This window comes from Pelophylax lessonae (assembly GCF_965119305.1).
Source record: "Pelophylax lessonae genome assembly, chromosome: 10".
NCBI classification, from domain to species: Eukaryota; Metazoa; Chordata; class Amphibia; order Anura; family Ranidae; genus Pelophylax; species Pelophylax lessonae.
The window spans coordinates 21,389,769-21,415,342 of record NC_138777.1 but is presented as its reverse complement, the minus strand read 5'-3'; the positions used below and the strand labels follow the sequence as shown (position 1 = coordinate 21,415,342).

Here is a 25,574-nt window from a genome sequence, read left to right as displayed (position 1 = left end):
CATCTGGTCCGGCCCCCCATGCAGCTGAGTCTGTGTCTCTCAGCTGATCTGTCGGAATGGAGCCGATGCTTCCTGTATAGTTCCTGCTCCGTCATTACAGTCTGAGTGAGTCACAGGCGGAATGATATCAAATGCACTCCGCCTGTGACCAATACAGGTGACATCACCTCTTCCTCCAGCGTGGCGCTGCTACACTTCTCCTAGCCAGCATTTCCCGCCAGCAGCACACACAGCAGTACCAGCCAGAGCCAGCAGTACTCACAACCAGTACCAGCAGTACACACAGCAGTACCAGCCAGAACCATCAGTACACACAGCAGAACCAGCAGTACCAGCCAGAGTCAGCAGTACCTACAACAGTACCAGCCAGCAGTACCTACAGCACAGTACCAGCCAGCAGTACCCACAGCAATCCTAGCCAGCAGTACATGCCAGCAGTACCAGCCTGAGCCAGCAGTACCAGCCAGCAGTACCTACAGCACAGTACCAGCCTGAGTCAGCAGTACCCACAGCAGTACCAGCCAGCAGTATCAACCTGAGCCAGCAGTACTCGCAGCACAGTACAAGCCAGCAGTACCAGCCTGAGCCAGCAGTACCCACCAGCAGTACCTGCCAGCAGTTCTTTTCAAAACTTACCACCACAAAAAAGTCGACTGCGCTCCAGACTGACCGACGCAAACCTGGGAAACCTGTTGCGAGTAGCAACATCAATACCAGCTAACATCACACACCTCACCAAAGAGAATTAGTTGCAGCCATTACATTAGGGGTGAGTTAATTAAATGTTTGACCAAATATAACAGGCTAATTTTTAAGGTGATAATTTTGTACGGCCCCCGAATGGTTTTATAAATTCCCAAATGGCCCTTGGCAGAAAAAAGGTTCCCCACCCCTGCTGTACATGGACAGACTTTTCAGAAAGCCAACATTTCTGTATTAAAAAATCCTTTTCTTTTATTCGTCTGATCATGTAATATTCTAATTTTCTGAGATACTGAATTCTGGGGTGTCACTCGCTGTAAGCCATAATCATCAACATTAAAAGAAAGAAATGCTTGAAATCTATCACTCTGTGTATAACACATCTATATAAAATATAGGAGTTTCACTTTTTGAATTGAATTACTGAAATAAATAAACTTTTTGATGATATTCTAATTTTTTGAGATGCACCTGTATATACTACAGCTTGTAATATACAAACACATTGTATACATAGTTACATAGGTAGAGCCGTGTGATTGCTCAGGGCCAGTTGTAGTAGAAAGGTTAGATTGGAACAGGCCTCACACAGGTGGCTCTGAGTCATAGAACAGGAATTCCTGGCATCTGGGTGTAGCGGTGATAAGTCTAACATACCAGGAAGTGGCAGATTCTGCAAAGTGCATATAAACATCCTCCAGGCTTTTTACAATTAAAACTTTTCATTTCTAAATTAAATCACCACTGGATTTATTTGCAGCCTAGGTGGCTTATTGAATATCACTTTTGCCTTGCAGCACTGGGGTCCTTGGTTTGAATCCCAGCCAGGAGACTGCATGGAGTTTGTGTGTTCCAGTGGCGGAGCCAGAGGGCTAGCTGGGGTGGCAATTGCCACCCCAGACGACATCTTTGCCACCCCTGTTGCCACCCCGCTCGCGCTAGCTGAACGAGAGGGCGCCTGTGCAGCAAGTTCTCTGTGACTGTGTGACTGAGCGTGGTTAGCGGCAGCGGCGCCGTGAGCCGCTGCACAGCTAACCAATCACGCGTGCCTGCACACCTGATTGGTTCGCTGTGCCGCTACTCACCGTGAGTAGCGGCACAGCGAACCAATCAGGTGTGCAGGCACGTGTGATTGGTTAGCTGTGCAGCGGCTCACGGCGCCGCTGCTGCTCACCGCGCTCAGTCACAGAGAACTAGCAGCACAGACGCCCACTCGTTCACTTCTTCTTCTTCTACCTGCTGTAACCTTAGGTAAGTCTCTCTGGTCTCTGCATGATTGAAGGGGACACGGCATGCTGGTCACTACATTGATGGATTGGGATGCTGGTCACTATATTGATGGATTGGGATGCTGGTCACTATATTGATGGATTGGGATGCTGGTCACTATATTGATGGATTGATGGATTGGGATGCTGGTCACTATATTGATGGATTGATGGGATGGGATGCTGGTCACTACATTGATGGATTGATGGGTTGGGATGCTGGTCACTACATTGATGGGTTGGGATGCTGGTCACTATATTGATGGATTGATGGGTTGGGATGCTGGTCACTATATTGATGGATTGATGGGTTGGGATGCTGGTCACTACATTGATGGTTTGGGATGCTGGTCACTACATTGATGGGTTGGTACGCTGGTCACTACATTGTCAATTGATGGGTTGGGATGCTGTTCACTACATTGATGGATTGGGATGCTGGTTACTACGTTGTCAATTTTTGGGGGGGCATGCTGGTCACTACATTGATGGGTTGGGATGCTGGTTACTACATTGTCAATTTATGAGGGGGGCATGCTGGTCACTACATTGATGGGGGGCAATATTGTGCAGCCCTACTCATAGGCGTGCACACAGGGTGTACCGGGTGTGCCTAGGCACACCCTAATCACCCTCGTGCAGTGCTTCTGCCATGGCCGCCGCCGCTGTGTCTGCTGCTTTCTGCCCCTGGCTGCTCAGCTCCCAAACCCAATCCTGTTGGTGCGGAGACTGAGAGGGACTGTCTGGGGGTGGACCCTGGCCTGCTGTAAGGGGGGGATCTATATAGGGGACCTCACCTCACCCTGGCCTGCTGTAAAGGAGGATCTATGGGGGACCTGCTCTAAAGGGAATCTATGCTATAGATCCCCTTTAGAGCAGAGCCATGTGATCGGTGTGCGGCCTTAAAAGAATAATGTTTACTTTGATAATTGTTTATTTAATTAAAAATACCGCTTAGAATGTTTGTTTACATTTATTTATAAAAGTGTGTGTATATGTACTGTATATGTGTGTGTGTGTGTGTATATATATATATATATAATATACACACGCATGTATATTGACCCCCCAAAATAATACCTTGCCACCCCTTTGCCACCCCTGTTTTAAAAGTCTAGTTCCGCCACTGGTGTGTTCTGCCTGGGTTTCCTTCCACACTCCAAAAGTCAAGCTTGTAAGCATCGCCATGATACATCGCCAGCAACAGACAGGCTGGCCAAGGGCCCCTCCCAACACGTTGCTGTAACAGGAACAGAGCGGGGTACCATGTACCTGTAGTTTAGAGGAACATCGTCATCTTGATCACTCACATGCTCCTGGCTTGAAGCCCACCTCAAGAAACAAATGAATGTCCACGTGTTTAGCTTTTTTAACGCTTTACCATGTTGGGGAAATTTTATTAATATCTGTATGGACATTTTTGTTAGGATATGTTTTTAGTTAACTTGCCATTATGTCTCCCAGTGTCGGTTTACCAGTAATCGCTATGCACAGCGAATATGGCTTTAACTGCCATTGAGGAAAGACCTGTAGTTGTGGAAACCGTCCATTAAATGAAGACTGCACGCTACCTGCCTGATCCTCCCTACCGACGGGCGCTCTGAGCGGCTACGCGAACGAGCAAGTGTCGGTCCGGATCTATGGCAGTGCGAGGCGAACTCCACCGCACAAATGTATATTGGCCAGCCGGGGCCCCGGTATTCACTGGCGGAGATATGTTTGTGATGTGGAACTCTTATCGTTTTGATAATATCTGCCCTTTTGCTGGAATAATGGCTGGTAGCTTTCTATTATTCTTGATCCACATGATTGAAATACTGCTGCTATCAGGGGAGGACTGGGCATGGATGGTGTAAACTGTGTCTGAGCAGAGGCCAGTTCCATGCCCCACTGGAGACTCTCCTCCCCCAGCCAGCCCCAACCAAACTATCCCAGCTCCCCCCAACTGCCCCCTGCTGGCCAGGTTGGGAACCGGGATTCAGCCGGTGAGTAGAGAGTAGCGGGAGCGGAGCTTCAGCCTGGAATGGGGGTCAGGAGGAGGATGGGAAGAGGGAGAGTGGGAGCGGGGCCAAGTCGCTGCACCATGGCCCCTGGTTTGTAACTGCCCACTGGGCTGAAAGTTGCCAGTCTGCCCCTGGCTGCTATTGTCCTTTGCAGATATAGTCTCATTGACTGGAACAATAGCATAATCACTATCAACTATGGTTTTTATGATCTATATTATATAGGATTCACTCTAACAGGTTATGATGGGAGTGCATGCACACATATTAGCGGGGCAACGTTCATGAGATACATGCTAGTTCCATTGTATAGTGTTTGATGGGCATTTTTTCTACATGTGGGTTTCATTGTTAGCAATAGTGCATGGTCGCTCGTGCACCCAACTGCAAGAAACTCAGGCACGCGGCTACGCTCGTACATGAACATACACTCCCCTTTCTATTGATCCTTTGAATGGATACATGTGTGTGATTGGTTGTGTTGACGCCACCTCCCCTGTAAACCCCTTTTGTTCTCTGACTATAAAATAAACAAAAGCGCTGCCTTAGGCAGGACTGCTCCTATGGACATCGACCGTGATACAGCATGTGTCTGTCTCTCCCTCGCTCTTTGTCGCCAAGCATGCTAGGTTTTCTTTATACAAAAGAGCTGTACATTGTACTTTTCAGTACAAGGGCTTAATGGCGCATATTAATATCCACAAGTGTGCTTTTTAGTGCAGTGAAGTTTTCAGCGCACCAAAATAATTTCTATGTTCCAAACCCCATTCATTTCCATCACAACTATAACTGGAATTAAGTGCACAGCTCTTTTCCAAACCTAAGTCTGCCTCCCCCTCCTCCACCAATCATAAGTATAACTGAACAGTCTAATCTCATATATAACACAATGCCAGTACTTCCATATTTCTCAGATGAAGATCCCCTTAAAATTAAGGTTCATTTTTTTTTTTTAAATAGCAAATAAGTTATACTTGCCTGCCATAGGTGTGCGCAGCCTATTGCATTAGGGTGTGCACCCCAAAGTTTAAATACACATGCATGTGTTTGCCTACATGTATATGGCCCCGGTACATTACTCTCCCTGCTGGCAAAGTGAAATAGAAGTGTGTGGCACTTCTCTTATGGCAGAGCAGGTCCGAGGGAGAACTTTCCCATCTCCTCACTGGCAAACAGAGCAATAATGCTAATGTGCCCTAGGTGATTAGGGTGTGCCCAGGCACACCCGGCACACCCTGTGCGCACGCCTATGTTGCCTGCTCTGTGCTTGCAGCCCTGAACCTCCTCATCTGGGGTCCGCCGCCATTGCTCGTGGCTCCTCCAGTTGTCCATGTGCCCCCATAGCAAGAGAAGTCTATCCTACCCACACCTAACAACTATACTTCCTTTTTCTCCATCAGCTCATCCCTCACAGTTATTGCCTTTTGTTTCACTTGACCCTCCCTGCTAGATTGTAAGCTCTAATTAGCAGGGCCCTCTAATTCCTCCTGTATTGAATTGTATTGTAACTGTATTGTCTTCCCTCATATTGTAAAGCGCTGCGCAAGCTGTTGTCGCTATATAAATCCTGTATAATAATATAATAATAATAATAATAGCAAGCTGCTTGCTAATGGGGCACACGTGTGAGCCCGATCCTGAGTCAGGCTGTATGCATCTATTGACATACACAGCGCTACTCAGCCCCACCCCTGCTCCCTCTTTACAGGATTTGATTGACAGCACCAGGAGCCAATGGCCTCCATGTCCAGTGAGGAGAGATAGAGGGCAGTGACGCTGCTGTCAGGCATAGTGCTGAATCAAGATTGGGCTCAGATAAGTATTTAGGGGGGCTGGGGGGGGGGGGGGGGGATCATGGAAGGTTTTATACCTTAGTGCAGAGAATGCATTAAAGTAGTTCTAAAGGCAGAAGGTTTTTATTATCTTAATCCATTGTATGTTTGATTTCATATCAGCAGCCAGGGCCGGCCTTTGGGGTGTGCGAGCTGTGCGCCATAGAATTAGCTCGCACAGGGCGCCTGATCACCTAAGGTCGACCCTGCCAGCAGCTCAACAGGTTGTCTGTTCAATTGTCTGACCGACACATTGACTCTATTAGGGAGAATCAAAAATGTAACAAATAAATGTTGTAGGTGCCCAAATCACCAATCACTGGGTCACATTTGGGGTGGGGGAGGGGGTCATTTTAAGGCTGTAGAGTTGGAATGATGTACCATGCTGGAGCAGTAAAGGTATCATTTATATCTGGCCCTTGGCGGGTGCACTTTAATGAAATCAAATAGGAATTTATCTATAAAAACTTTATTTTACTGTTCTAGCTTCTGTGTAGACAGAGGGTGTTCTGTGCTTCCTTCGACCCGATCTCCATTCTTCTATTCCATCCTACAGGTAAAGGCAGGAATGGACCAGAACATATTACCTGGAGAACATCCAGCCAATAACAGGACGGCGCGGAGCATTCCCTGTCCGCCAAATGAATATTCCCACAATGGACGCTGCTGCATGCACTGCCCCGCCGGTAAGACTAAAATAAAAACACTCAATAAAATTCCACAGATCTATCTATCTATCTATCTATCTATCTATCTATCTATCTATCTATCTATCTATCTATCTATCTATCTATCTATCTATCTATCTATCTATCTATCTATCTATCTATCTATCTTTAGCAATCGAATCTTTATCAATCGAATCTATTCTATCGATCTATCTTAATCAATCTAATCTATCGATCTATCCTCATCAATCTATCTATTCTATCGATCTATCTTAATCAATCAATCTATCTATCGATCTATCTTAATCAATCTAATCTATTCTATTGTATTCTAATCATCTTTCCTTTATAAAATATGAGTCCTTTAATTCTTTAACCCTATGACTTGTCTGTGATCTCTCCTAGGAACTTATGTCTCCACTCATTGCACTGTGAACCATGGTCCAGGGTCATGTTCCCCCTGTACTCCAGGGAAGGATTTTGCTGCCGGACCCCATGGACTGGAGGGGTGCTTGCCATGTCACCCCTGTAGATTTGATGGTAGATTTTCATTGCTGTCTTTTGCTGTTCCCAGGATTACTGTCTTCATGATAAAGTCTCCATATTTTAAAATTACGACTATGTACTTTTTCTTCTTTTATAACACTGCCAGAGGACCTGTCAATTTTTTAATATTCAATAATGAGTGTAATATAAGTTATGACTATTTAGATTGTATTTCTTTTTTTACTATATAAGGCTGTCTTCAGCACAAGATATTAGAAACATTTTCTGACTTTGTGTCTTGCTGTCCAGATACAACTTAGATATGGGATTTCAGTGCTATTGACAGGACAACCACCTAGTGTGTGGGTGTCTATAAACCCTGCCAGCTGGGGTGACATTTCTGTACAGTATTACAGTCCCCATCAGAGTCCCTCCTTACATCAGGGTCCATATCAGAGTCCCTTATTACATCAGGGTCCCTATCAGAATACCTTGTTACATCAGAGGTCGTATCAGAATCTATCCTTACATCAGGGTCCCTATCAGAAGCTATCCTTACATCAGGGTCCCTATCAGAAGCTATCCTTACATCAGGGTCCCTTTCAGAAGCTATCCCTACATCAGGGTCCCTATCAGAAGCTATCCTTACATCAGGGTTCCTCTCAGAAGCTATCCCTACATCAGGGTCCCTATCAGAAGCTATCTCTACATCAGGGTTCCTATCAGAAGCTATCCTTACATCAGGGTCCCTATCAGAAGCTATCCTTACATCAGGGTCCCTATCAGAAGCTATCCTTACATCAGGGTCCCTATCAGAAGCTATCCTTACATCAGGGTCCCTATCAGAAGCTATCCTTACATCAGGGTTCCTATCAGAAGCTATCCTTACATCAGGGTCCCTATCAGAAGCTATCTCTACATCAGGGTTCCTATCAGAAGCTATCCTTACATTGGGGTCCCTATCAGAAGCTATCCTTACATTGGGGTCCCTATCAGAAGCTATACTTACATCGGGGTCCCTATCAGAAGCTATCCTTACATCAGGTTTCATATCAGAAGCTATCCTTACATCGGGGTCCCTATCAGAAGCTATCCTTACATCAGGTTTCATATCAGAAGCTATCCTTAAATCAGGGTTTCTATCAGAAGCTATCCTTACATCAGGGTCCCTATCAGAAGCTATCCTTACATCAGGGTTCCTATCAGAAGCTATCCTTACATCAGGTTTCATATCAGAAGCTATCCTTAAATCAGGGTTCCTATCAGAAGCTATCCTTACATCAGGGTCCATTTCAGAGTCCCTTGTTACATCAGGGTTCTTATCAGAAGTTATCCTTACATCATGGTCCCTATCAGAAGCTATCCCTATTAGGGTCCCTATCAAAGCCCCTCTTCCACCAAAAAAATGTATCAATATATCTGTGTGTGCTTACTGTGTGTATATATATATATTTTTATTTTTATTTTTTTTTTTTCATAGATCAGGTCCCAGTCTCAGATTGTACCGCCATTGAAGATTATCGGTGTCAGTGCAAACCGAACACCTTCTGCACCAATAACTGCCACCTCTACTGCAAGGACTGTACCAGGTAACCCTGACCATATGACAAGGGGTGGTCATACTGTAGATGGCCAAGCAGTTCACTAAGATATGTCTGTTTCTGGACTTGTGGGGATCTAATGAACTGTTAAAAGGAAACAAATGTATCAAAATGCATCAAAAGCAATTTATTTTGTCCCCTAGATACCCCCTTGCACCCTTGCATGATGAATTAGAGTGAAATCAATTACTTGAATTACACATATAATGTAGTAATAACTAGGGATAGGTAGAGTTAAAACTATAAATTTCGCCGCCATTTCAGCAAAAACAAGGAGACTTCCCATTTCAGGCAGTAGTCTCCAAACTTTATTTGGCACTTCAGGCATTTTTTCTGCCACTGACGCCAACAATGGGGCACTATTCCTTTCATTGACACCAACAATGGGGCACTATTCCTTCCATTGACACCAACAATGGGGCACTATTCCTTCCATTGACACCAATGATGGGGCACTATTCCTTCCATTATCACCAATGATGGGGCACTATTCCTTCCATTGACACCAATGATGGGGCACTATTCCTTCCATTATCACCAATGATGGGGCACTATTCCTTCCATTATCACCAATGATGGGGCACTATTCCTTCCATTGACACCAATGATGGGGCACTATTCCTTCCATTGACACCAATGATGGGGCAATATTCCTTCCATTGACACCAATTATGGGGCACTATTCCTTCCATTGACACCAATGATGGGGCACTATTCCTTCCATTGACACCAATGATGGGGCACTATTCCTTCCATTGACACCAATGATGGGGCACTATTCCTTCCATTGACACCAATGATGGGGCATAATTCCTTTTACTGACAACAAAAATGGGGCACTACTCCTCCCACTGACACCAACTATTTCTACCCTAATACCAAAGATCGGGCATTGTCCGCCCCCCCCCCCCCCTAAAGTCCGGAGGACAGTAAACTGGCACTTTGTTTACAAAGTTTGAAGACCCCTGGTATAAGGCATTGGAGCCAATGTGGAAGGTGAAAGTTTTATCTGCATATCTTTTGCTTTTTCTAGTTCACCCCCCACCACCCCCCCCCCCCCCCCTTCCCCTTCATCAACATTCAAGTGAAAATTTGAACCCCTTAGAAATTGCAGGAGGTTGGGTCATAGGCAGGAGTTTTGGAGTGTGGTGCCCTCATCCCTACATTAAACATATAGCAGATAGGAAACACCCCCTAATGGGACTATAACGGGCAGAACACTCAAATGGTTAAAAGGTATAATATTCAGATTTTATTAGTACAAATACAAAACAGCAAAAATATACAAACTGAGTAAAAAAAGGCGACTAAACATATAGGAGAACCTGACCATATTATAACAAAGGAGGACCCTTCGCGCCTAAGGGTAAAAAAACTCCTTTGTGCATCCTGGTGGATTATACCTTGCTTTTTTCAGGACAAATTGGGCTTTCATTTGGTGGTAAATAGTAATGGGTATCTCCTGATATTTTTTTTTTTTTTATTCTTTTTATTAACCACTTCTGGACCGGAAGATTTTCCCCCTTAATGACCAGGCAATTTTTTTTGCGATATGGCACTGCGTTACTTTAACTGACAATTGCCCGGTTGTGCGACAAACAAAATTGATGTCTATTTTTTTCACATAAATAGAGCTTTCTTTTGGTGGTATTTGATCACCTGTGCGATTTTTTTTTTTAATTATTTTTTGTGCTATAAACAAAAAAAGAGCGACAGTTATGAAAAAAAAAACAATAATTTTTTCTTTCGGCTATATAACATTCCCAGTAAAAAACATATTTTTGGTAAAAAAAAATCCCAATAAGTGTATATTGATTGGTTTGCGCAATATTTTTTTTAAATGTTTATTTTTTTTATTTTTTAATTATTACTATTTATATGTGGCCCCATGGAAAAAAAAGCCCAGTCCAGTGAAGCCGCATATTTGTGTGACATCGGCGCAAAGGAGTTAAATAAAACCTTCACATTTTCATTACAGAAATTTTTTTGGACCCAGCAATGTCACTACTGGATCGCTATACTTCTCTATGCAATGCTGGTAGCTGGTAGGAGGAGCTCTGTGCTCTTGTCAGAGACAGTTGGGGCTCTGGGCAAATATAAAAGTGAGGGCCCAGTATATACAGCATTCCAGCTCCCCGCTCTTCAGCAGACTGGGGCCCTGGAGAAGGAGAGGGCCTAGCAAAAACCACCCCCTCCCACCTTCACCTAACACTGGCCCTGTCTCCTTTCAGGCTCAGTGGCCTGTATGAGGAAGACACTGAATGCTTCCCTAACTTCAGGGTCCCTATCAGAAGCTATCCTTACATCAGGGTTCCTATCAGAAATGATCCTTACATCAGGGTCCCTATCAGAAGCTATCCTTACATCAGGGTTCCTATCAGAAATGATCCTTACATCAGGGTCCCTATCAGAAATGATCCTTACATCAGGGTCCCTATCAGAAGCTATCCTTACCAGTGAGCAAGGGCAGCCCAGATCACCTATTGGTCCAGTGAATTACGTATTTTGCGTTGTACACATGATGACAATTACATTGTAACAATACCCTTGTTAGTATCAGAATTGTCCTTTCTATACCATTTTTCAGTAATAAAATCTGAGTACATATACTCACAAACCAACATGTGTACAAGCTCATCAAAGGAGGAACAGAACGCCAGAACTCATGAATATATCCTCATCACATCCAAAGATTGAGCTGCACATACTGGAAGCCTGATGCGTTTCGAGGGACATACCCTCTTCCTCAGAGCTCTAAAGGAAGAGGGTATGCCCCTCAAAACTCGTCAGCTTTCCAATCCTGTGCAGCTCCATCTTTTGATCTGATGAGATGATATGCAAGAGTTCTGGCATTCTGTTCCTGGATTTGCTTTGATAAGCTTGTTAGTTTGTGAGTATAATATGTACTTTGATTTTTTAGTAATAAATTGTATAAAAGGATAATGCACTAGGCTGGTCTCTATTCATTTACTGTTATAGCTTACCCAGACTACCCAAATCTTATGAGGTCAGTAAGGTGTGGTGCTTGAATTCGGGTCAAGGAATGAACAGGGAAGTAAAAGTCTATAGCATTTGTGTCCCACACTCGAGCGCAAGAGGTGTTTTGTTCTGTTTTTAGTATCTGAGTTATTTGGAATTAGGGGACTATGGATTGCCTGACCAGTCTGTCCTCGTCTGGTTCCAGATGTCCTGAAGGCCAGTACGAGAAGTACGCGTGTACACCGACCTCCGACACCGTGTGTGAAGACGTTGGCTCCTTTGACCCTAACGCCAAGGGGGATCCTGATATTTGTACGTACTCTGTGCTTTTCATATCATCTCAATCATTATCACTTAAATGTTCACTAATGGTTGTTCTATTTATTCAGCCTCAGCCCAGACATGGGATGGAAACATCCAAGGTACCATAGAAAGTTTTCTCAAATAATTTAGTTATCCTAAAGAGAAACTATAATGGTTTTTGAGTTCTTTTTAATTGGTTAAAGAGGAGTTCCGGCCTATTTTGCAACTTTAGTGATTCCTGGAGTGCTCGCTATGCTGATCAACAATTGGGCATTTTCAATTTTTTTCGGGGGTCCCTTACCTTATTTTCAGGGCATTTTTGATTGTACTTCCTGCTTCTCCCCCCTCTGTGGCCGCGGCCACCAACATCACTTCCGCCTTTGCATTGCATCCTGGGAGCTGTTTGTCATCACTCCCAGGAGGCTGGAATCAGGAAGAAGTCCCAGAACACTCCCTGGAATCAGGAAGAAGGACACAGCAGATTACACTGCAGCTTCAGATGCCCATGTCTAAGATGGCCACGCCCAGGCAGCATTTTTAAAAGTAAGATTTTGACTAAAATCCAATACTGTACACCTTGTAAGTATGAGAATAGCGGTTCTGTAAAGGGCGATGGATTAGTATTATAGGGGTATTTTTAGTTAAAAAAGGTATTTGAGGCCGGAACTCCGCTTTAATATATATTTGTTTTCTTTTTTTAGACTTCATTCACACTGGTTGTACAGTGAGGGAAAAAAGTATTTGATCCCCTGCTGATTTTGTACATTTTAGGGATCGACCAATTATCGGCAAAGCCGATATATCGCAAGGGCCGATATGCACTTTCCCCGATATATCGGAATCAGCCACCAAGGTGGCCGATATTGCCGATATTTCGGGAAAGTGCTGTACCGGAGTGATGTCTACAGCTAGAGGCATAACCCCGGTACCGGCGTCCATAGCTGACGGTCGGCTGTTTTGTAATGACAACCAATGCGGCTGAGAAGCCGCTCGGCTGTCATTACAAGGAGCGGGAGGGGACGTCCCCCTCTTCCTGACGCCTTCCATGGCTTGTCCCACCGGGAGACCCAGGCAACCAGCCTGCAAGGCCGCCGAAGACCCAATCACAGCCGCATTCGGCTCTGATCAGGTCTCCATGCAAAAACCCAAAAGTGATGTGATGACATCACTTCTGGGTACTCTGCGCCAGATTTAAAAAAAAAATGACAGCATTCAAAACAGCCAAACTTGGCGTTTTGAATGCTTTTAAGTGCAGAGGAGGGATTTTGGGTCTTTTAGACCCCCAGATCCCTCCACAAGAGTATCTGTCAAGTAAAAAAAATAAAAAATATATTTTTTTTAAATGTACGAAAATATCGGCCAATATCGGGCGATACCGATACGCGATGACCAAAAAAATATCGGTATCGGCAATGAAAAAACGATATCGGTCAAACCTTAGTACATTTGCCCAATGACAAGAAAAGGATCAGTCTATAATTTTAATAGAAGTGACGTGATAAAGGGTGCGCTGACAAATCAAAAAAGCTGCTACCTGTGTATAGTATGTGTGATAATGTGATGAGAAAAAGGTGCGCTAAATATCTGTGATGTGTGTGTCACAAGGCACAATGATTAAAATACAAATAATGATATGGAAAATGCACTAGCAAAACAACCAAAGGTGTAATAGTGCAACAATAGTGTCAAAATAAACTATGAATTATAACAACATATATTCCAGTCCAAGGGTGAAAAAAGTCCAATGAGAATCTTCACCAAGTGTATAAAACACCTAAATCAAAGGGATGTGTCCAATGTAGAGTGAGTGAAAGGATCCCACCACCAGCTAGAGTTCCTTCTTACCAAAATTAATAAGGCGGAACGCAGAATTGACTCTGGTCTTGGATAGATGGGGATACCTTCTAAAATCACCCGGTGGTATAGTACAAATGGCTGCTTACCAGATGGTAAATGAATCAAGCGCAGGAAAATCCTGTGGAAAACGCTGATCCAATAGATGGGTGGCCAATGGTACTGTCCCGCTCCTGGTATCAGTGGGTACTGAGACTCAATCCCCCAGATCGACATGTGGGGCAAGAAATAAACAAACCATGGTGCATTATCCCCGGTAAAAAGTTTATTTGAATGAGAGTACACTTACACTTAGGAGGGAATAACCAGCGGTGTGGTGTAGACAAGCGTTAGCCCGGCTGCAGACAGGGCTGAATGTGACGTCAGTGGCGGCGCGACACGCCTCCTCTCTAACGATGTTTCCTCGTAATAGGCTTCTGCTGAGCAGCCTCCTATCTCAGCAGAAGCCTATTACCGGGGATAATGCACCATGGTTTGTTTATTTCTTGCCCCACATGTCGATCTGGGGGATTGAGTCTCAGTACCCACTGATACCAGGAGCTGGACAGTACCATTGGCCACCCATCTATTGGATCAGCGTTTTCCACAGGATTTTCCTGCGCTTGATTCATTTACCATCTGGTAAGCAGCCATTTGTACTATACCACCGGGTGATTTTAGAAGGTATCCCCATCTATCCAAGACCAGAGTCAATTCTGCGTTCCGCCTTATTAATTTTGGTAAGGAGGAACTCTAGCTGGTGGTGGGATCCTTTCACTCACTCTACATTGGACACATCCCTTTGATTTAGGTGTTTTATACACTTGGTGAAGATTCTCATTGGACTTTTTTCACCCTTGGACTGGAATATATGTTGTTATAATTCATAGTTTATTTTGACACTATTGTTGCACTATTACACCTTTGGTTGTTTTGCTAGTGCATTTTCCATATCATTATTTGTATTTGAATTATTGTGCCTTGTGACACACACATCACAGATATTTAGCGCACCTTTTTCTCATCATATAATTTTAATAGTAGGTTTAATTTAACAGTGAGAGACAGAATAACAACAACAAAAAAAAATCTGAAAAATACGTTTCAAAAAGGTTTATAAATTGATTTGCATTTTATTAAGTATTTGACACCTTTGCAAAACAGGACTTAGTACTTGGTGGCAATCACAGAGGTCAGACGTTTCTTCTAGTTGGCCACCAGGTTTGCACACATCTCAGTAGAGATTTTGTCCCACTCCTCTTTGCAGATCCTCTCCAAGTCTTTAAGGTTTTGAGGCTGACGTTTGGTAACTCGAACCTTCAGCTCCCGCCACATATTTTCTATGGGATTAAGGTCCAGGAACTTAATGTGCATCTTCTTAAGCTACTTTTTGGTTGCCTTGGCTGTGTGTTTTGGGTCATTGTCATGCTGGAATACCCATCTATCCCATTTTCAATGCCCTGGCTGAGTGAAGGAGGTTCTTACCCAAGATTTGATGGTACATAGTCCCGTCCATTGTCTCTTTGATGTGAAGTTGGCCTGTCCCCAAACACCCCAAAGCATAATGTTTCCACCTCCATGTTTGACAGTGGGGATGGTGTCCTTGGGGTCATAGGCAGCATTCCTCCTCCTTCAAACAGGGAGAGTTGAGTTGATGCCAGAGAGCTCAATTTTGGTCTCATCTGACCACAACACCTTCACCCAGTTCTCCTCTGAATCATTCAGATGTTCAATAGCAAACTTCAGACGAACCTGTACATGTGCTGTCTTGAGCAGGGGGACCTTGTGAGCGCTGTAGGATTTCAGTCCTTTAACAGCGTAGTGTGTTTTCTTGGTGACTATGGTCCCAGCTGCCTTGAGATCATTGACAAGATTCTCCCGTGTAGTTCTGGGCTGATTCCTCACCGTTCTCATGACCATTGAAATGCCACGAGGTGAGGGAGAATGACAGTTATTTTGTGTTTCTTCTATTACGAATTATCACACCAATTGTTGCCACACTTTCACCAAGCTGCTTGGCGATGGTCTTGTAGCCCATTCCATCCTTGTGGAGGTCTACAATCTTGTACCTGATGTCCTTGGACAGCTCTTTGGTCTTGGCCATGGTGGAGAGATTGGAATCTTGTTATTTGATTGCTTCAGTGGACAGGTGTCTTTTATACCGGTAACAAGCTGAGATTAGGAGCACTCCCTTTGAGTGAGTGCTCCTAATCTCAGCTTTTTACCTGTGCTCCCCTGGTCCCCCCCCCCCCCCACTGTGCTCCCTTCCCTCTCCTGCCGGCTGCTGCAGGGGATGTGTCACAATAGAGAACCAGGAAGGGGTCGGTAAATATGTAATTTACCAGCTCCTTCCTTTTCTGAATGGACAGAGTCATAGTCAGTCACATTGTAAAAAATAAAATAAAATGATAAAAAATAATACAATTAAAATACCAAAAAATAAAAACTACTGACACCAGTGGGTGAACTTCCAGGATTGCAAAGGTCACACTTGCAACCAAGCCCTGGCATTCCACCACCGTGGGGGGCTCACTGCAGAACTTGTGAAAGGGTCCCGCTGCGGGGACCATAATAAAGGGCCCCGCAACGAGAGTAAAGGGCCCCAGGATCAGTGGGAAGAGCCCCAGGCTTGAAGGGAAGGGCGCCGGCCAGGAGGTCCGGGGGGATCTTCATGGTTTCTTGCACTGGGGCACTGAAGGTTCTAGTTACGCCTCTGGTGCATCACATGGCTCCTTTTTTTTTTTTCTCACTCAACTTTATTTGAAGTATACAAAAGTACACTTCATTCATGTCAGTGTACAACAGTTCAGTACAGTGACATGCTATCCTGTACAATACGCTGCGATTAAATGTATCATGTCTGCATTTTATTGCAGTTCCAGGCTGAGTTGCAGTGTGAATGGGACGCACGAAAAACAGTTACTTTCTGTGAGTCCTTGTGGTGACCGGCATTTACACTGCAGTAAAATGTTAGTGACTGCACATAGTGTGAATATAGCCTTAGGGTTGGGAAGATGTAATATACATACATTGTATTATACTTTTGTTTTGGGGTTTCAGTGCCAGTTCACATTGGTGCGATGCGGGAACCCTGCGAATCCACTGCGGGTTCCCGCATCGCTCCTGACTGGCAGGCAGTTCACACTGTCATATACGAACTGCTGGGAGTGTCAATATAAAGTTAATGACACCCCCAGATTAGTTTGCATATCGCAGTGCGAACTGTCAATTCGGAAACAAATCGGATTGCATAGGTGTGGCCAAAAAAAGGGTCCTGCACGACTTTGGTCCGAATGCGATGTAAATTCAGCCATACAATCTGTATGGCTGAGTTTGCATCACACAGACATCGCATGTGATTTGCAGAGCAGTGCGGTTATAGTGTGAACCAGCACTAATACCGCTTTAAATTCCCAAAGGTTTATTTTAAAGGAGATTTCCACATTTAACCTAATTTTACCCCAATAAATTCTTTCTAAAATCACTTTTCTGCACAGGTTTATGAATTGTACATTTTCTGGGGTGCTGGGGGGAATTTATTTTTTCAAGGTATAAATCTATTACTTTTATTCTGTACACATTTGAATGCTACTCTGGATGACCTCAGTGGCCAAATAAGTGTTTTTGTACTTTTTTTGTACGTTTTATTCTGTAACCCAAAATATAAATGTCATGTTTTTTTTGTTTTTTGTTTTTTGTGTAGTTTCAATCTTTTTATTATTATTAAATTTTCTGTAAATACATAAAAAATAAAAATATGACATTACAAAAAAGGCATCAATTTTTACAAGACCATAAAATGTTGGTGTCTCCAGCATACAGGGCCGGTGCTTCCACTAGGCAAACTAGGCAGCCGCCTAGGGCGCATTGCCACCTAGGGGCGCAGCCAGGAGTCGGCAATCTCTCTCCATCATGAATGATTATTGTGAGCTGAGGGGAGAGGTGGCGGTAGGGGAGGAAGAAGGCACAGAGAAAGATGCCAGGTGTCTTGGACAGTGGCGGAACTATCAGGCCCTGGCTTTCCACTATTTTTTCTTTCTTTCTTTTTTCCTTTCTTTTTTTTCCCCTTAGTTTCTTTCCCTTTCTTTTCCTTTCTTTCCCTCTTCCTTTTTTCTCTTTTCTTTCCCTTTTTTCCCCCTTCTTTCTTTCCTTTTCTTTGATACCCCTTGTCATAGGTCCCCTCAAAATAGGTAAAGATACTCTTCCTCCTTCCTTCCCCACCCATTCTCTCCCAAAGGTTAATTTTAAAGGAGATTACCCCATTTAACCTAATTTTACCCCGATAAATTCTTTCTTAAATCACTTTTCTGCAGAGGTTTATAAATTGTACATTTTCTGGGGTGCTGTGGGGAATTTTTTTTTTCTACTTATAAATCTATTATCACTTTTATTGTGTACATATTTGAATGCTACTATGGATGACCTCAGTGACCAAATACTGTTTTTGTACTTTTTTGTATGTTTTACTCTGCAACCCAAAATATACATGTCATGTTTTATTTTTTTTTTTTTTTTTTGTAGTTTAAATCTTTTTATTATTATTACATTTTCTTTACATACATAAAAAATAAAAATATGACATTACATCGATTTATACAAGACCATAAAATGTTGGTGTCTCCAGCATATACATTTCCCATTCAACTTTTTTTTCTTTATTTCTTTTTCCTTTCTTTTTTTTCCCCTTTGTTTCCTTCCCTTTCTTTTTTTTCCCTTCTTTTCCTCTTCCTTTTTTCTCTTTTCTTTCCCTTTTTTCCCCCCTTCTTTCTTTCCTTTTATTTGATACCCCTTGTCATAGGTCCCCTCAAAACAGGTAAAGATAATCTTCCTCCTTCTTTCCCCACCCACTCTCTCCCAAAGGTTCATTTTAAAGGAGATTACCACATTTGACCTAAGTTTACCCCAATAAATTCTAAAATCACTTTTTCTGCAGAGGTTTAGGAATTGTACATTTTCTGGGGTGCTGTGGGGAACTTTTTTTTTTTCTACGAATAAATCTATTATTACTTTTATTGTGTAGACATTTGAATGCTAAGGATGACCTCAGTACTTTTTTTGTACGTTTTACTCTGTAACCCTAAATATACATTTCATGGTTGTTTTTTTTTTTTTTTTTTTTTTTTGTAGTTTAAATCTTTTTATTATTATTAAATTATTTTTACATACATAAAAAAATTAAAATTTGACATTACAAAAAAAAGACATCAATTTATACAAGAAAATACAATTTTGGTGTCTCTAGCATATATACATTAGCCTTCAACGATTTTTTCTTTTTTTCTTTCTTTTCTTTTCCCCTTTGTTTCCTTCCCTTTCTTTTTTTTTTTTTTTTTTTTCCTTCTTTCCCTCTTCCTTTTTTTTCTTTTCTTTCCCTTTTTTTCCTTCTTTCTTTCCTTTTCTTTGATACCCCTCGTCACATTTGAATGCTACTATAGATGACCTCAGTACTTTTTTTGTACGTTTTACTTTGTAACCCTAAATATACATTTCATGTTTTTTTTTTTTTTTTTTGTACTTTAAATCTTTTTATTATTATTACATTTTCTTTACATACATAAAAAATAAAAATATGACATTACAAAAAAGACATGAATTTATACAAGACCATAACATTTTGGTGTCTCCAGCATATACATTACCTTTCAACTATTTTTTCTTTCTTTCTTTTTTCCTTTCTTTTCTTTTCCCTTTTCTTTCCTTCCCTTTCTTTTCTTTTTCCCTCTTCCTTTTTTCTTTCCTTTTTTTTCCTCTTCTTTCTTTCCTTTTATTTAATACCCCTTGTCATAGGTCCCCTCAAAACAGGTAAAGATACTCTTCCTCCTTCCTTCCCCACCCACTCTCTCCCAAAGGTTCATTTTTAAAGGAGATTACAACATTTTATCTAATTTTACCCCAATAAATTCTAAAATCACTTTCCTGCAGAGGTTTAGGAATTGTACATTTTCTGGTGTGCTGTGGGGAATTTTTTATTTTCTACGTATAAATCTATTATCACTTTTATTGTGTACACATTTGAATGCTACTATGACCTCAGTACTTTTTTGTATGTTTTAACACTAAATATACATTTCATGTTTTTTTTTTTTTTTTTGTAGTTTAAATCTTTTTATTATTATTACATTTTCTTTACATACATAAAAAAATAAAAATTTGACATTACAAAAAAGACATGAATTTATACAAGACCATAAAATGTTGGTGTCTCCAGCATATACATTACCTTTCAACTATTTTTTCTTTCTTTCTTTTTTTTCCTTTCTTTTCTTTTCCCTTTTGTTTCCTTCCCTTTCTTTTCCTTTCTTTCCCTCTTCCTTTTTTCTCGTTTCTTTCCCTTGTTTCCCTCTTCTTTCTTTCCTTTTCTTTGATACCCCTTGTCATACGTCCCCTCAAAATAGGTAAAGATACTCTCCCTCCTTCCTTCCCCACCCATTCTCTCCCAAAGGTTCATTTTAAAGGAGATTACCACATTTAACCCAATGTTACCCCAATAAATTATTTCTAAAATAACTTTCCTGCAGAGGTTTATGAATTGTACATTTTCTGGTGTCCTGTGGGGAATTTTTTATTTCTACGTGTAAATCTATTATCACTTTTATTGTGTACATATTTGAATGCTACTATGGATGACCTCAGTGGCCAAATACTGTTTTTTGTACTTTTTTTGTACGTTTTACTCTGTAACCCAAAATATACATTTTATGTTTTTACACAAGGATCTGTATTCTTTTTTGTTTGCAGCTCTCACTATTGCATTATCTGTTTCCTTCTGTGTTGCTGCAATCATTGTGGGGGTTGGTCTCTTACTATATCGAAGGAAAAAACAGAAAGGTAAAATGATCTGTAAAACTATTTTTTTTTTTCTGTACAGATTACAGAAAACTGGACTTGCAGTATAGTCTAAACGTTCTCCTAGAATACCCTCATATGTAATGGGTAGCGATGTACTTCAATTAATGAGTTACTAAACCCACAACAGTAAAATCAGTCTGTATATGCAGTAAAGCATGCTCTTTATACTCACTGTGGAGCCTAAGGGGTTAATCACTCGCATTGTGAATGAAGGCTGTTTGATCCTGTCTTATCTGATCCTCCCCTTCTTTCATTAAAAAAAAATAACCTGATATTTACAGAGCCAGGGGACGAGCTGCACATGCTCAGTTTGGTGTGTATTGCTAGAAAGTTTTTTTCTTGGGAGAGGGTCAGGAGAGAATGAAAACTCCTCCTACAAGCTTTACTAGGAACTGATAGAAGTCACAAGACTGCTATATACTGCTGATGAGAAAAGGTATTTAGCAGTTTATATTTACTAAAATAATTGCGTTTCCATGTTCTGTGTACTGTGGGAGAGCAGATATAGTGACTGCAGGCTCCTGGGGAGACCAGATATAGTGAATGCAGGATCCTGGGGAGAGCAGATATAGTGACTGCAGGCTCCTGGGGAGACCAGATATAGTGAATGCAGGCTCCTGGGGAGACCAGATATAGTGACTGCAGGATCCTGGGGAGACCAGATATAGTGACTGCAGGATCCTGGGAAGACCAGTTAGAGTGACTGCAGGCTCCTGGGGAGACCAGATATAGTGACTGTAGGCTCCTGGGGAGACCAGATATAGTGACTGCAGGATCCTGGGGAGACCAGATCTAGTGACTGCAGGATCCTGGGGAGATCAGATATAGTGACTGCAGGCTCCTGGGGAGACCAGATATAGTGATTGCAGGATCCTGGGGAGACCAGATATAGTGACTGCAGGCTCCTGGGGAGACCAGATATAGTGAATGCAGGATCCTGGGGAGAGCAGATATAGTGACTGCAGGATCCTGGGGAGACCAGATATAGTGACTGCAGGCTCCTGGGGAGACCAGATATAGTGACTGCAGGCTCCTGGGGAGAGCAGATATAGTGACTGCAGGCTCCTGAGAGAACCAGATATAGTGACTGCAGGCTCCTGGGGGGACCAGATATAGTGACTGCAGGATCCTGGGGAGACCAGATATAGTGACTGCAGGCTCCTGGGGGGACCAGATATAGTGACTGCAGGATCCTGGGGAGACCAGATATAGTGACTGCAGGCTCCTGGGGGGACCAGATATAGTGACTGCAGGATCCTGAGGAGACCAGATATAGTGAATGCAGGCTCCCGGGGAGACCAGATATAGTGACTGCAGGCTCCTGGGGGGACCAGATATAGTGACTGCAGGATCCTGGGGAGACCAGATATAGTGACTGCAGGCTCCTGGGGAGACCAGATTTAGTGACTGCAGGCTCCTGGGGGGACCAGATATAGTGACTGCAGGATCCTGGGGAGACCAGATATAGTGACTGCAGGGTCCTGGGTTTAGTAACACTTTACGTAAAATCCATATCCATTTCTTGAAATCCTTGAGTTGTTCTTCTCTTTGTTACCAGTTACCTGGCCAAATGCTGATCTCTCCCATCCAACCCTGTGGTGTGTCATGTGGCCATGTGACCCGTAAGGAGAAGAGCTCAAGGATTCTGTGCAGTGGCGGCTGGTGCTCGATAGGCCGGGGGGGGGGGGGGGCGACAGACGGACCGCACCATACCCCCCCTCTGGACCACACCAAACACCCTCCTCCTCCACCTTGGCCAATAGCATGGCTTCTCCTTTCGGCCAATCGGGAAACGGATCTCAGGACCCGCTTCCTGACTGGCCAGGAGGAGAATCTGTGCGACAATAGCGAATATTCATTCGCTATTGTCACACAACTGGGTGGGCTCAGTGCACCCCGAGTCCACCCTTTTTTGAAGCCTATTAGAGCCTCTGGGTCTAATCACATGCTTCAAAAAATAAACCCCATTGGAATCCATGCATCCGGCGTCCTGCATGTAGATTAAGGGGCCGGACGCATGGATAGGGGGAGCGGCGCCCCCAATGGACGGGCCGCCACTGATTCTGTGTATTTCTGACCTGTAGTGCTTATTGTGCTCATGGGTGACTTTGCTAAAGGAAACTTAAAAATGATGTAAACTTAACATTTCCTATTCCTGATATGTACCTGCTGTACCATATGCTTGTATGAGAAAGTCTCCTGTTCTCTTTGTATTGCTTCCTTTGTGTGAAATCCCTTGTGTTGCTGCCAGTCCCTCTGCTTTCTTATTAAAAACTGACCACACTAAGCAGGAGAATACACCGTGGTCAGTTCTCTAGCTGTGCTGGGAACTCAGCCTTCTCTCCTCTAATGATCAGATTTGATCTGACACCCCCTTCCCCCCTGCACAGCCATTCACTGGAAAGATCAGTGTACTGCTGTTTTTTCTTCCCCAGCTCTCTGAGCTCCTAATGCAGCTGAGAACAGAGGGAATTCTCATCACAATATATTTATAATTATTTTTTTATATCTATACACAAATGTTTTGCCTTTCATCTCTATTGTAAACTAAATGGAAAGATTTACAAGGTTACCATTTACATACAAATTTGCCTTTAGTAGAACTAAAGGCAAATTTGTATTTTTTTCCTATAATCATCAGCTCCGTCTAGTGGCCATAATGTGTTATTTTCCCGATTCCCTGTATGAATGGGTAACATTCCACCTGGAGAGAAAATAGCCTGCTAACATTCAATTTTGCCCCTATTTGCAAGGACAAATGTACATGCAGTTTTACAGGGTGAATGGCTTTGCTATTGTTATAAATACATCCCTAAGTGTTTCATTCCAGTCTGTGCTCTTTACCACAACAAGGAGATTTTCTGTATACTGGATACCAACAGACATACTGGAATTAGGTTATTTTTTTCTAGTTCAAGAGCTTTGAATATCCCAGCACCACTCTTTTATTATTTTTTAAGACAGATTGACTTTTTGAATTAGTCAGCATCACATAGAACTACATATTATGATTGTAAATGTGAAATCTTCTGATTGTTGATTGTTATATATTTTTTTTGCAGAAAAAAAGAAACTAGCTGAAAATGGAAATGAAACCGATGAGGTCAGAGTTTTAAAGTTTGTCTGGGAATTTTTTTAAAAATGTTACTTTCAGGACTTATTGATGCAACCCTATATATACAGTGGGTACGGAAAGTATTCAGACCCCCTTAAATTTTTCACTCTTTGTTATATTGCAGCCATTTGCTAAAATCATTTAGGTTCATTCTTCTTCCTCATGAATGTACACATAGCACCCCATACTGACAGAAAAACACAGAATCGTTGACATTGTTGCAGATTTATTAAAAAAGAAAAACTGAAATATCACATGGTCCTAAGTATTCAGACCCTTTGCTGTGACACTCATATATTTAACTCAGGTGCTTTCCATTTCTTCTGATCATCCTTGAGATGGTTCTACACCTTCACTTGAGTCCAGCTGTGTTTGATTATACTGATTGGACTTGATTAGGAAAGCCACACACCTGTCTATATAAGACCTTCCAGATCACAATGCATGTCAGAGCAAATGAGAATCATGAGGTCAAAGGAACTGCCTGAAGAGCTCAGAGACAGAATTGTGGCAAGGCACAGATCTGGCCAAGGTTACAAAAAGATTTCTGAGCACTTAAGGTTCCTAAGAGCACAGTGGCCTCCATAATCCTCAAATGGAAGATGTTTGGGACGACCAGAACCCTTCCTAGAGCTGGCCGTCCGGCCAAACTGAGCTATCGGGGGAGAAGAGCCTTGGTGAGAGAGGAAAAGAAGAACCCAAAGATCACTGTGGCTGAGCTCCAGAGATGCAGTCAGGAGATGGGAGAAAGTTGTAGAAAGTCAACCATCACTGCAGCCCTCCACCAGTCGGGGCTTTATGGCAGAGTGGCCCGACGGAAGCCTCTCCTCAATGTAAGACACATGAAAGCCCGCATGGAGTTTGCTAAAAAACACCTGAAGGACTCCAAGATGGTGAGAAATAAGATTCTCTGGTCTGATGAGACCAAAATAGAACTTTTTGGCCATAATTCTAAGCGGTATGTGTGGAGAAAACCAGGCACTGCTCATCACCTGTCCAATACAGTCCCAACAGTGAAGCATGGTGGTGGCAGCATCATGCTGTGGGGGTGTTTTTCAGCTGCAGGGACAGGACGACTGGTTGCAATCGAGGTAAAGATGAATGCGGCCAAGTACAGGGATATCCTGGACAAAAACCTTCTCCAGAGTGCTCTGGACCTCAGACTGGGCCGAAGGTTTACCTTCCAACAAGACAATGACCCTAAGCACACAGCTAAAATAACGAAGGAGTGGCTTCACAACAACTCCGTGACTGTTCTTGAATGGCCCAGCCAGAGCCCTGACTTAAACCCAATTGAGCATCTCTGGAGAGACCTAAAAATGGCTGTCCACCAACGTTTACCATCCAACCTGACAGAACTGGAGAGGATCTGCAAGGAGGAATGGCAGAGGATCCCCAAATCCAGGTGTGAAAGACTTGTTGCATCTTTCCCAAAAAGACTCCTGGCTGTATTAGATCAAAAGGGGGCTTCTACTAAATACTGAGCAAAGGGTCTGAATACTTAGGACCATGTGATATTTCAGTTTTTCTTTTTTAATAAATCTGCAACAATGTCAACAATTCTGTGTTTTTCTGTCAGTATGGGGTGCTATGTGTACATTCATGAGGAAGAAGAATGAACTTAAATGAGTTTAGCAAATGGCTGCAATATAACAAAGAGTGAAAAATTTAAGGGGGTCTGAATACTTTTCGTACCCACTGTATATATATATATATATATATATATATATATATATATATATATATATATATATATATATATACACATACATACATATATATATATATACACACACACACACATATATATACATATATATATATATATATACACACACACACACATATACTGTATACAGTATCTCACAAAAGTGAGTACACCCCTCACATTTTGGTAAATATTTTATTCTATCTTTTCATGTGACAACACTGAAG

The 25,574-nt window shown here is 42.6% G+C and overlaps 2 protein-coding genes across 2 annotated transcripts in view; both read left to right on the top strand.

Annotated features, from left to right (window-relative positions):
* The window catches only part of LOC309565582 (uncharacterized protein), a gene marked incomplete at both ends in the record, with an annotated part of 129,887 nt that extends 116,238 nt beyond the window's left edge, over positions 1 to 13,649 (top strand). Inside the window, 5 exons of the mRNA XM_082270536.1 lie at positions 6,362 to 6,491; positions 6,879 to 7,013; positions 8,440 to 8,548; positions 11,745 to 11,961; positions 13,566 to 13,649. Of these exons, the coding sequence (XP_082126662.1) occupies positions 6,362 to 6,491; positions 6,879 to 7,013; positions 8,440 to 8,548; positions 11,745 to 11,961; positions 13,566 to 13,649 (675 nt within the window). The remainder of the gene's footprint in view (positions 1 to 6,361; positions 6,492 to 6,878; positions 7,014 to 8,439; positions 8,549 to 11,744; positions 11,962 to 13,565) is intronic.
* A 124-nt stretch (positions 13,650 to 13,773) lies between these two features.
* LOC309565581 (uncharacterized protein) overlaps positions 13,774 to 25,574 on the top strand; it is a gene marked incomplete at its 5' end in the record, with an annotated part of 32,846 nt that continues 21,045 nt past the window's right edge. The window contains one exon of the mRNA XM_082270535.1: positions 13,774 to 13,791. Coding sequence (XP_082126661.1) covers positions 13,774 to 13,791 — 18 coding nt within the window. The remainder of the gene's footprint in view (positions 13,792 to 25,574) is intronic.